We start from the raw sequence: 13,375 nt of genomic DNA, 5'->3' as shown, positions 1-13,375 counted from the left end.
CAGCCGATCTACATACCAGTATGCAGACTACCACATTCACAGCTCGCTACAGTAGATATACTGATTAATAAAATGTTGACGCAAGATGTTATTGTGCCTAGAGACAGTCCTTGGAACTTCCTTCTCAATCGTATACCTAAATCAGACAGTACAGTAAGACCAGTAATTGATTACAGGCAACTTAACAAACATACCGGGTTCCTCTGAAAACCTTAGGAAGCATTCACATAGACACTCTTGAGTTACCCATATCACAAAAAGGATAAAAAATATTTTCTCATAGCTACTGATTATCTTTCCAGATTTTGCACCCTGCAACTAATGATTAACAAAAAGGCAGAAACAATTGTTTCAGTGATCTTTGATCAGATAGATAATTTGTAACCACCACACCACAAACTATAATTTCTGATAATGGTCCGGAGTTCAATAACCAAGTTTTAGATGAACTGTGTAAACTATTCAATATCAAAAAGGTCAATGTTCAGGCTTACAGACCACAGAGGTGTCGTTGAAAGACTCGACAGAAAAGTCATTACCTGTTAAAAAAGTTCAATTAATCCCTTAATTATGTTAAGTCCCTTAATTATGTTAAGTGTGCACTAAACACGCTGATAAATTCAGCCACTGAAGAAACACCATACTACATAATTTTTGAAGAAGATAAAGTGCCTACTTATGAGCTTCAAGACTCAAAGCTCAAACCAGTATACAATTAGGATGATTTCATAAAGAAGAGAACAAATTCCAGAACATTCACCAGATGGTGAGAGAACATATGAAACAGTATTCAAAAGACCTACAAAAACAACACTGCAGACTGCACGGGATGTAAAAATAACTACCGGAGATCTGGTAATGGCAAAGCTTCATGTTCCTACTGCTAGCACTAACAGACTTCATCCTAAATTCTCAGGTCCTTATAAAGTAATTAAGAATGCAGTTGGAAGTAACTACAAAGTCCAACTTTTAGAAACTGGGAAAGTACATTATCTTAAGAAAACATTCATTAATGGTAAGGAAGAAAATTCAATGAATGACATAGGAAATGAGGCAGAAAGAGTCACAACAGGTACAACAGACCCCACACGTAAGGGAACAACACAAGGCACACCAGACAGGAATTCAGATACATTAATGACACAGATGAGATACATAAGTACAGGAAGAAATTGAGAGGCCATTATAAGTAATTAAACAAGAATTCACAGAGCAGTGACTCATAAAATCTTTTATTATTTTGCAACATAACTAAACTTCTTTTACAAGACGAGTTTGATAGATATGTTCGTGACTTACTACATGAATTAAATATTGATTGCAATTCCTTCTACATGTGAACATGACATTGGTGACAAACATGCATAGTGCTGTTAGGACAGACAACCTTGGTCTGGGATCCTGTGGCTGCTGGAGCCCTAGTGAAGAAATTAGAAGACATAATGAGGATGAATTAATTGTTAAGAAATTCTTACAGCTTTGATAGTATTTTGAGAGATATGTTGATTACTTGATAGGAAGGTATTAGAGTTGTACGGAATAAACTTCAAGAAAAGGATGACAGCCAAGCTCACAATTTAGAAAATAATGCCTGCCAAGTTCACGACATAAGAGAAGTGTAGCAATAGCAGCTGCAGTTAATGTTGTTACAGATTTAGAGGTTATCAGTATCAATATAAGACTACACGCTCATATACGGTTCATGGTAAATACTTTACAGGGTTCATTGCCTAAACGCAATGTTCTTCAAGTTAATAGAGATGACACAGAAATTATTGAAAATCAAGAAATAGAAATGAACATTTTCTTGCTGACCGACGAAATGAATCTTGAATTGTTGAAAGTAAACATGGAAACACAGACATTCATTCAAAACTTGGTTTATTACTACACGCCGTGAGGCTTGTAGAGTGTCTTGTAAGAGTATTTTCTTGATGGATTTGTAAAAGTATTTGTCAGAGTTGATATTAATCTAATTACTACTGATAAATTCAAATATGAAAAGTTAAAACCATATCACTTAGATATCTTGTCGAGACGACAAGCGGTAGCTTGCTGAGACGTACAAGAGGTATGATTTAGAAACAGATGAATCCAGGAATAGGAATGAAGAGCTATCATTAGAAGGTAACAGATAGAAGACAGAAGGAAGTAAAGGCATTTGAACATGACGGTTCAAAGGTGAACATTACCTCAGCGTGAACTTCGTTAAACAAGAGGAGATTGCTCTATGCACTCGTCAGCTTGGTAAATAATTCATTCTCATTGGTCACAGCTAACACTAACCACGTCTTAAACCACGTGAAATAAATTTCAAGTCCATTGCTATTGGACAATTACAATTACATAGTTTCAACCTCAGATACTTCTATCCTTCATTTGATCAGTCTGTCAGTCAGCGCTTAAACCTTTTAGACGTTACCTCCTTAACAGTCATAAAGCAGGACAACAGCGTAAGTGTTATGTGACTGCTCTATGCCGAACTTTGTTATTTTGTGAAGAACTTTATTTTTTATTTTTTTTTCCTAATAAAAAGGAGGAAAAGGAGAATAGACTTCTCATTCGCTAGTGGCCACACTCACCAACAACTATAAACATCACAAAAGGAACGCTACACAGTCTACAAGTTAAGCAAAAGGAAGTGAAACACTAAGCCAACTCTCAGTGTTGGACAACATACGATGGGATCTTTAAATCCATAAAGATACACCGAACATTCAGTTACTGCAAAGGACGCATTTATAAACAGGACCTGTATGAACCCTCAGAAGATGACATCCATCACTTACGTCCTGATAATGTTCAACGAATGGCCAAAATTAAAGGAAATAGTAACATGATTATGCTCACTTTTTATGGTTCTTTTATTGACTCTCTCAGTAAAGTCTTGGTAAAGTATTGGTGTTATGTGTTGGGTCATGGGAGGAAGAACTATCATAATTGTCCCATGTGCGGTCACTGCTCAGCCCTTGACTCACACCATACTCCTGAATGCGAATCAGAATCTTATTGCTTCTACTGCAGGGAGACGTTCTCGAGAAAGCAAGAGCAGGACATTTTTTACTTGGCTAATTCTCGGTTAATTCATCTCGGTTGTGCCAGGCAAAAACTTCTTATTAGACAAAAGGATTTTTTTTTTTTTTTTTACATAAGACGGTCACTGGCCAAGGGAAACAAAACCGGTGAAAAAAAAAAAAATCCACTTATGCGCCAGTCCCAAAAGAGACGTCAAGAGAATAATCGAAAATTGAAACCTCCCTCATGAAATAGTTCAAGTCATAGGAAGGAGGAAGTACAGAAGCAGGCAGAGAGTTCCAGAATTTACTTGGCCATGGAGAAACAAAAGCGGTAAAAAAAAAAAAAAAAAATCCCACTTACGTGACAGTCCCAAAAGAGATGTCAAGAGAATAACCGAAAAATGAAAGATAATGTCTTCAAATCTCCCTCATGAAATAGTTCGTCATAGGAAGAAGGAAGTACAGAAGCAAGCAAAATTTACCTGAAAAAAGGGATGAATGATTGAGAATACACTTGCATTAGAGAAGTGGACAAAATAGGGATGAGAAAGAGAAGAAAGTTTTGTGCATCGAGGCCGCGGGAAGAGAGAAGGAATGCAGTTAGCAAAATCAGAAGAGGCTGAAGACAGTCAGTTAAAGGAGAGGTGTTGACAAGACGAAAAGCTTTTCATTCCACCTTGTCTAAAAAAGGAGGTATGAGTGGAACCCCACCATACATGTGAAGCATACTCCTTACATGGATGGATAAGACCCCTCTACAAAGTTAGCAGCTGAGGGAGGGTGGGCAGGGTGAGAAAAACTGGCGGAGACGACTCGGAACGCCCAACTTAATAGAGGCTGTTTTTAGCTAAAGATGAGATGTGAAGTTTCCAGTTTAGATTATAAGTAAAGGACAGAACGAGGATGTTCAGTGTAGAAGAGGGGGCAGTTGAGTGTCACTGAAGAAGAAGGAACACCAGTCTGGAAGGTTGTGTCGAGTTGATGGATGGAGGAACTGGGTTTTTGAAGTATTGAACAGTACTAAGTTTGCTCTGTCCCAATCAGAAATTTTAGAGAAATCAGAATTCAGGCATTCTGCGGCTTCCCTGCCTGGAGTGTTTTTTTTTTTTTGTTTTTTTGTGAAGGGTTGGACGTTTAGGAAAAGACGTAGAGAAGTGCATGATGGTATCGTCAGCGGAAAAGTGATAGGACAAGAAGTTTGTTTTGAAAGACTAGATTGATAGAGGCTACCACGTTGGGTTTTGCGGGGTCCGACACATGTGGGAGTTTCGGGGAATGAAAAGGCGGATAGGCTGGCTAAAGAGGCGGTAAATTGGGTTGTTTCTTCCATCCCTGTTCCATCTCATGACATGTACTCGAGTATACGTGTGGCAATTCTTGCCAGCTGACAGAACAGATGGGAGGATTTGGTTACCATGGCGAAGAAGGGGATAATAACGTATTTTGCTTTCCGTAAGTGGACGTATATCCGTGTGCAGGGGCGCCTCTCAGAGGCGGTACTGACCTGTCTCCGGACCGGTCACACGCCTTTCACGCATGATTACGGCAAACACAACCATAATATGATGACTGCTTAGTCCTTCTTACAGTGCGGCACTTTCTGGTAAAGCGTCCCAGTCCCAGTGGACCTGCGAAAGCGACATTTCTTCCATTGTCGCGATGAGGATGGGACGTTCTACATCTCACATATACTTGGAGAGAGGTCTCTTTTTCCGGGACATGATGCCCTCACGTTTATGGAGAAGACTGGTCTTTCGAATAAATTATAGGTTTTCTTTAAATATGTTTTTTTATTTTACTTTACCAGTGCTATATGTATAAGACGGAACTTCACTCTTGCACTGGGAGAACCTGGGCCCAAGTGAAGAAGACACATAAACAGTAGATCAGTAGAGTCAGCATCTTGGGCACATAACGAACAACGCTAGATATATGGTTAATGGGGTCACTGCCTTAGATACGACACGAATAAACGTCGGTCGTGCTGCTCTAAGTCATTGGGTTTGATCAGTGCATTCAACTAACAACTTCAATTTGCATTCTAGTTTTTGTTGCTTAATCCCATTTTCTTTTATATACTTTATTTTTTAGTGTTTTTAATGTTTTTACCATACCAATATTTTTTTTTTAATATAAACTTTTTAACCTACTGTCTGTGTTGCTTTGAACATTTGTAGCGGCGCTACTTGACCGCAATGTTGCGGAGCCTTATTCCTATCAAACAACCTTACAATACAATACAATACAATACAACTCGCAATGACAACATACACTGCCACAGAACATAAACACACAATACACGAGTACATTAATGTCATGTAAACTCAAGACATGGAAATATTTGTGTTACAAATAACATAACAGTAAGGTAATAACATGTTACCTCCCATAATCTTCCAGTGGACACAAACCAGCTCAACCGACAATCGCCTACTCGGTACACAGCTTGCGTGTGCTCGGCATGAAGTACAGACTAGTGATGTATCGGATATCCGCCTCCGTCTCCGCGGAGCCTTCGCTGTGAAATTAATATCCGTATTACAATCTGCACCCGATTTTAACAATAAAAGATCTTTTTTTTTTTTTTTATGTAGGAAAGACACTGGCCAAGGGCAACAAAAATCTAATAAAAAAAAATGCCCACTGAAATGCCAGTCCCATAAAAAAGGGTCTGCATCAATATCCGCAACTGCATTTTTGGATAAGAAAAGCTCCGCCTCCGGATCCACGGATCTGCATTATTCACTGTTGCCAAGATAACCACGTGGTGGAATTGTGTGTCTCTCTCTGTGTGTGTGTGTGTGTGTGTGTGTGTGTGTGTGTGTTTGTGTGTGTGTGTGTGTGTGTGTGTGTGTGTGCGTGTGTGTGTGTGTGCGTGTGTGTGTACACGTGCTTAGTGCTTATTGAATGCTGCTACTGATATATATCTTGGCAACTCATATACACTTGTCCTACTTTCCATGCAATTTTCTTTCTGTCGATAATAAAATAACATAGATTGGGGGCAAATGACACCACTGCCACAGTGGAAGGAAGAGCGAGGGAGAATGTCAGTTTGTGAGGTTGAGTGTAAGTGTAAACCAGAGAGAGAGAGAGAGAGAGAGAGAGAGAGAGAGACTCGTGTGGGGAGTCACTAGTGTGTGAGTTGTAGTAGGCTAAGTTTGCCTGAGAACGAGGGTAAGCGTGACTGATTTGAGTGAAAAGTGTGTTAGTGAGCTGAGAGATTGATAGAGAGAGAGAGAGAATGGGTGTAGACCGGAGTGAAAAGAGGAGAATACGAGTAAACAAGGGTGTTTAAGTATGACCGTGCGAGTCAGCATGTACGGAAAACAAGCGTGAGTTAGATTATGAAAATAAGATAAAGTGTGATAGTCAGAATGGGGATGGGGAGTGAGTGTTCATTAAAGTGAGACTGAGGCCCTGTTTAGGCTAATCCGTTTTTTACGGATTCCGTTTCCATACACCATCCAACAATGACGTCACCACCGATTCCATTCGAGCGACGGTAGTGGGAACCGGCCTTCGTTTCTGCCTCGGCTTGAGCGGACGCCGTTGACCGGAAGAGATGAACAGAGGTTAAATTTTATACGGAGAAACGAGCATAGTGTTGCACGTGCTGATATTTTTAATGTTCTGGGGATGGTACTCATGTATATGGGAAAACGTTATTGAATAATTGCCTTGTAATGTGATAATGCTATATTGAATTTTTTTTTTTTTTGTACATTATTCGTGGAAAAAGATTTAATCTATTTAAAGATTTAAATATTTAATCTAATTTAAGAAATTCTTTGACTGCTTAACTTCCAAAGTGGAGCACATTCTGACTCTTCCCTTTTACGGAAATCTCCATTCATGGAGACTTCAGTGTTCACCACCAGCTTCGGCTTTCCTCTCCCTTCACTGACCATCCTGGTGAACTAGCCTTGAAATTTGCTATCCTCCACGACCTAGAGCAATTGGTGCAACACCCCACTCGTACTCCTGACCGTCTTGGAGATACGCCCAACATTCTTGACCTTTTCCTAGCTTCTAATCCTGCTTATGCTGTCACCCTCTCTTCTCTATTGGGCTCTTCCGATCACAATCTCATATTTGTATCTTCTCCTATCGCTCCTCGGGATTTCTGTAAGTGGAGGTGCCTCTGGCGTTTTGCCTCTATTAGTTGGGGGACCTGAGGAAATAGATTGCTAATTATCATGGAATGACTACTATTTCCGTGTCAGAGATCCGTCTCTGTGTACCGAACGCATAACAGAGGTGATAGTGTCTGGCATTCATCATTCTTTTATCTCTACCTAAACCTTCCAAACCTTGATTTAACACAACCTGTTCTCGTGCTATATGTGATAGAGATCTGGCCCACGAAAGATACTTGAGCTTTCCACCACCAGAATCTCCCTAAAAATGGTGAATGTTCTGATCCCTCAAGCTTCCGTCCTATTACTTTAATTTCCTGCTTATCTAAATTTCTTTAATCTATCCTCAACTGGAAGATCTGTAAACATTTATCACTTCACAGCCATCTATTTGATCGCCAGTATGGCTTCCAGCAAGGCCGCTCTACTGGTGATCTGGCTTTCCTTACTGAGTCTTGTTCATAGTCTTTTAGAGATTTTGGTGGAACTTTTGGTGTTGCCTTAGACATATCAAAAGCTCTTGATAGAGTCTGGCACAAAGCTTTGATTTCCAAACTACCCTCCTATGGCGTCTATACTTCTCTCAGTAACTTCATCTCAAGTTTCCTTTTTGACTGTTTTATTGCTGTTGTGGTAGACGGTCACTGTTCTTCTCCTAAATCTATTAACAGTGATGTTCCTCAGGGTTCTGTCCTGTCACCCACTCTCTTTCTATTATTCATCAATGATCTTTTAAACTAAACTTCATGTCCTATATACTCATATGCTGATGATACCACCCTGCACTTTTCCACGTCTTTTCGAAGATGTCAAACTCTTTAGGAAGTAAACAGTTCACGCAAAGAAGCAACAGAACGCCTAACCTCTGATCTCTCTAAAATTTCTGAATGGGGCAGAGCAAACTTAGTATTGTTCTATGTCTCAAAACTGAATTCCTCCATCTTTCAACTCGACACAGCTTTCGAGACAACTATTCCTTCTTCTTCAATGGCATTCAACTGTTACCCTCTTCTACACTGAACATCCTCGGTCTGTCCTTTACTTAATTTAAACTGGAAACTTCACATCTCATGTCAAGCTAAAACAGCTTTTATGAAGTTAGGTGTTCAGAGACGTGAGTTTTTCTCACCCTTCCAGTTGTTAACTATGTACAGAGCCCTTATCCGTCAATATATGGAGTATGCTTCTCATGTCTGGGGGCTTTCACTCATACTGCTCTTCTAGACAGGGTGAAATCAAAAGCTTTTCGTCTCAACTCCTCTCCTCTACCTGACTGTCTTCAGCCTTTTTCTGATTCCCGTAATGTTGAATCTCTTGCTATCTTCTACCGCTATTTTCATGCTAACTTCTGATCTTACTAACTGCATGCCTCCCCTCCTCCCATTGCTTCTCTGCCCAAGGGTTTCTTCTTTCTCTCACCCCTATTATGTCCACCTCTCTAAAGCACGAGTTAACCAGTATACTTATTCATTCATCCCTTTCTGTGGTAAACTCTGATACTCCCTGCCTCCTTCTGTATGTCCACCTTCCTGTGACTTGAATTCATTCATGAGGGAGGTTTGAAGACACTTATCCTTTAATTTTTGACTACCCCTTTGGACCCCATTCGGGGACCGGAATCTCAGTAGACATTTTTTTTTTTTCCATCGGATTTTGTTGCCCTTGGCCGGTGTCCCTTCTACATGAAAAGGAAAAAAAAAAGTGCATTCATATAGCACACACTACTGCCTCCACCGTGGTTTGCAGGATTCACTAGCTTGTAGTTACTGATGCTTATTTACTGTACATTAAATGACGCTCTTCTCCACCTCACTGACCTCTTTTCGTCAGCTGCGAGCAGCAAGATGGCAACAAGTATACAAATTACTTGTCGAGGAGGTCTCTTCGCGCGGCTATGTTAACAAACCATGGATACGGAGACGGCGGCCATCTCGTCCGTTCAGTACGGACTCCGTTTTTGTGAAGTCATTGTTGGACGGTGAAAGGAGACGGAAACCGTAAAAACGAACTGGTGTGAACCGGCCTGAGAGAGTCAGTGTGAGTGAAAGAGAACGCAGGTGTGATAGAGTATGGAAGTTGGCGAATTTATTGAAATGAGAGTAAGTATAGCATAGTATATAGTAAATAGTACTGTATATACAGCATAAGTTACTGTGATATGTAAAAAAAAAATCCGCATCTGCAAACGTGGATATGGAGGTGAAGATAATCCGCATCCGCATCCGCAAAAAATTATATTTTAAGCTCCGCATTTTTATCCTCAACTGCATTCTATGAATATTACATATGCAGCTCCTCCTCCGCGGATATCTAAAATTTTATATCCGATACATCACTAATACAGACGCAGAAAAAGACCCGACATCTGGGAATAGCAGCTTCCTCAGTCAATTCCGCTGCCTTCCACAGCTCCACGTCACACCACGATAGTTCCACATTACACCAGTCGAAATCCACAACAAAATTTTTCCAAACAGAACGAATCGCTCATTATAACAGTATACAGTTCCTACAATCAATACATATTGAAAACCTCATGCAAAAACTATTACATAATCAAGAAAAAAACATGAAAATAATTAATCCTCCAACATTTTGTTATCATAAACGATACACTCAAAAACAAACCTCGAAGCACAAACCCTTTAAACATAATTACCACTTCAATATTTATCGTCGGACACGATACACCAATTGCCTCGTTAAATCTGCTGATTAATTGATCGTTTACAGAAATTTCTCACAATTTCTTTTTATAGCATAAGTAATACTGATAATAGTGATAATAATAATAATGATAATAATGATAATAGTAGTAGTAGCAGTTGTTGATAGTAGTGGTAGTAGTAGTAGTAGTTGTTGCTGTACCGTAGAAGTAATAGTAGTTTTAGTAGTAGTAGGAGTAGTAGAAGTAGTTACATAATTACATTATTAATGACTTTTTTTTAAGTACACCTGCCCACGAATTTTACAGGTGGTGCGGAGAGAAGGCAGAGGAAGATGCAGTGATGAAAGAATGGACCAACACAGGGACAGGAAGGAGAATGACTTGTTCACGGAAGCCAGCGGCATGTCTTGCATATTTCCATGTCTGAATCTGCCAAGATGTGCATGGATACTGAACGCACCACACCACACGCTGTACTTGATCGTCGCGGAGAGCACTTCTGCGGCTACATCCACAACCTTTCTTCCGGCCAGCTGTGTGGGAGTCTGGTTAGTGAACACCTACACACACACACACACACGCACACACACACTATGCAGGGAAGCTGAGGGGTTTTAAGATGTTATAGTGACCTACAGAACACTAAGAAGAGAAGAAAGAGTAAATTCTTTCTATAATAATAATTTTAAAAAGTAACTTCATTCCATGTCTGATGAAGACGTGAACTGTTTCTGAGCTTCTTCTTCTTTCTCTCACCCCTATTCTGTCCACCTCTCTAACGCAAGAGTTAACCAGTATTCTCAATCATTCATCCCTTTCTCTGGTAAACTCTGGAACTCCCTGCCTGCTTCTGTATTTCCACCTTCCTACGACTTGAATTCCTTCAAGAGGGAGCTTTCAAGACACTTATCCACCAATTTTTGACCACTGCTTTGACCCTTTTATGGGACTGGCATTTCAGTGGGCATTTTTTTATTAGATTTTGGTTGCCCTTGGCCAGTATCCTTCCTACATAAAAAAAAAAAAAAATGGAAGACTGACATTCTGCTGACATTTAAGTATAATTGTACTTCAAGCATGTTGTCATTTAAAATCTACAGCTAAATATTCTGATGTATCGCCATAACTCCTGTGTTTTTTGTGCCACTAGATTTTTTTTTTTTTTCAATATTATTTCAATATTCAGTATTCAATAAAAAAATTAATTCCTTTCTATACGAGACCTCAAAAGCTGAAAGTTTTGTGCGCGGCAGACATGTTCACACTAAGCTGCCGAGTGCTGTACTGAGAGATGTGGCTTCAAGGCCGCCCCATGTGTCCATGAACGCTCAAACAGACATGAACTGGACGCTGGGGGGGATGGAGCCAATCTGGAAGCTACAGGCTGCCAGAGCATGTATGGGACCCTTTTCACTAGTCCCCCCCCACCAACATCTTACTCTATACAGGTGCCTTATCCGTCCATGTATGGAGTACGCTTCTTATGAACTCTTTCATGAATATGGTTTAAAGAAAATTCTTTAATTTGGGTAATCCTTTGGGTTCGACTCTGGGATTTTTTTCTGCCTTTTGTAGCTCTCAGCCAGTGCCCCTCTTACATAAAAAAAAAAAAAAAAAACTAACACTCGATTCCATATACATATATCAGTGCTATACAGAGATGTGGCTTCAAGGCCGCCTATTGTAACCATGCATGCTCAAACAGGCCTGAACCGGACGCTGGGTGGGACGGAGCATCATGGTAGTGTTTGGTTGACATGTAGGGCGTTCCGTTCAATCTTATCTCCAGCTTGTTGATGGATGCTGACGTTTCCCTTTTGGCTTCCAGCAATCTACGAAGGCTCCCTTTTGGTCTATACTGAAGGATCGAACGCTGGTACGGAGGTAGGCTTTGGTATCGTCTTTCCATCTTCCTGCCTCGACATCAGCCTTCCTAATGTACCCTCTTTTATCACCGGAGAAGTGACAGCATTTCTGTGCATTTTCTGCACCGAAATAATTTAATTCCCACTCTGAGTTCATTTACTGTAGCATACTTTTTTTTTCTTTTTTCAAAATAATTCGTCGCCGTCATCACAGACCCTATGTAGAACAGACTGTTTGGCCTTGTAAGAAATACTTAGCCCCACTCACTGTCCGCCATGTACTGCAGATCTCCAAGCTTTGGAGATCTGCATTACTAATTCCTCCTGAAGCATCGGAAAAAGAGCGGCTCTTTTTTTCCTTCGGAGCATCGTGAAGATGCCTGCGCAAAAGAGGAAAATCCTACGTCTCTCTAAAGAATGTAAATTTAACAATTTCAATCTCGCCTCGTAAGGGATACTCCTCATCCCCTGTATCCTTTTAGTCATTCTCCTCTGTACTGATTCTAATAGACCTATATCTTTCCTGTATGTGGGGACCAGAACTGCACAGCGTAGTCTAGATGAGGTCTGACCAGCGCCAAGTATAAGTTTAATATTACTTCGGGCCTTCTACTTTTAACACTCCTAAAAATGAATCCTAGTACCCTATTTGCCCTGTTTCTGACTTCTATGCATTGTTTCCCTAGATGGAGTTCAGAGCTAACTATAACTCCTAAATCTTTATCGTACCCTGTACCTACCAGAGTTTGGTTGTTTAATGTGTACCTACTGTGTGGGTTTCCTCTACCTATGCTAAGTACTTTGCATTTATTGATATTAAATTGCATTTGCCATCTGTCCGTCCATTCATTCATCCTATCTAAATCTGCCTGTAAGGCGATGGCATCCGATTATGACCTAATTAATCTACCTATCTTTGTGTCATCCGCAAATTTACTAACATCACTACTAATTCCTCTATCCAAGTCATTGATATGTATTAGAAATAACAATGGCCCTAATATTGATCCCTGTGACACCCCACTAATTACATGACCCCACTCGGATTTCGAGCCGGTTATTACAACTCTCTGTCGCCTGTCACTAAGCCATGACCCTATCCAGCCTAACACCTTCCCATCTATCCTGTGTGCCCTAACCTTTCTCAGGAGCCTTTGATGGGATACCTTGTCAAATGCTTTACTAAAGTCCAGATATAAGATATCATAACTATCACCATTATCTACTGCCTCGTACAAATTACTGTAAAAACATAACAAGTTTGTCAGGCAAGACCTCCCCTTCGTGAAGCTGTGACTGATTTATCAAGTTATGTTTGTCTAAATGTTCCCTAATGTTCCTCGCTATTATTGACTCTAACATTTTACCTATAACTGAAGTTAAGCTGACAGGTCAATAGTTAGACGCTAAAGTTTTATTTCCTTTCTTAAAGATGGGTACTACATTAGCCTGCCTCCACATTACTGGTTAGACGCTAAAGTTTTATCTCCCTTCTTAAAGATGAGTACTACGAGTACATTAGCCTGCCTCCACATTACTGGTACCTCACTTGACTCAAGTGATTTCCTTAAGACAGAAACTAATAATAACCTCTTTGCATTCCTTAAGTACTCTGGGATATATTTCATCTGGTTCTAGTGTCTTGAACTTTTTTAGCCTATTTATCTCCTGTTCCACTATCTCCCT

The 13,375-nt window shown here is 40.1% G+C and overlaps 1 protein-coding gene across 2 annotated transcripts in view; it reads right to left on the bottom strand.

Moving 5' to 3' along the window:
- Positions 1-1,204: 1,204 nt before the first annotated feature.
- Positions 1,205-13,375, bottom strand: part of LOC135089532 (uncharacterized) — an 81,747-nt gene continuing 69,576 nt past the window's right edge. For both annotated transcript variants that reach the window (XM_063985181.1, XM_063985180.1), the window contains exon 7: positions 1,205-10,357. In XM_063985181.1, coding sequence (XP_063841251.1) covers positions 10,330-10,357 — 28 coding nt within the window. In that variant the 3' untranslated portion in view covers positions 1,205-10,329. The remainder of the gene's footprint in view (positions 10,358-13,375) is intronic.

This window comes from Scylla paramamosain, chromosome 33, assembly GCF_035594125.1.
Source record: "Scylla paramamosain isolate STU-SP2022 chromosome 33, ASM3559412v1, whole genome shotgun sequence".
Taxonomy (NCBI): Eukaryota; Metazoa; Arthropoda; class Malacostraca; order Decapoda; family Portunidae; genus Scylla; species Scylla paramamosain.
The sequence above is the reverse complement of the archived record's forward strand: the minus strand, read 5'-3'. Positions and strand labels throughout refer to the sequence as shown.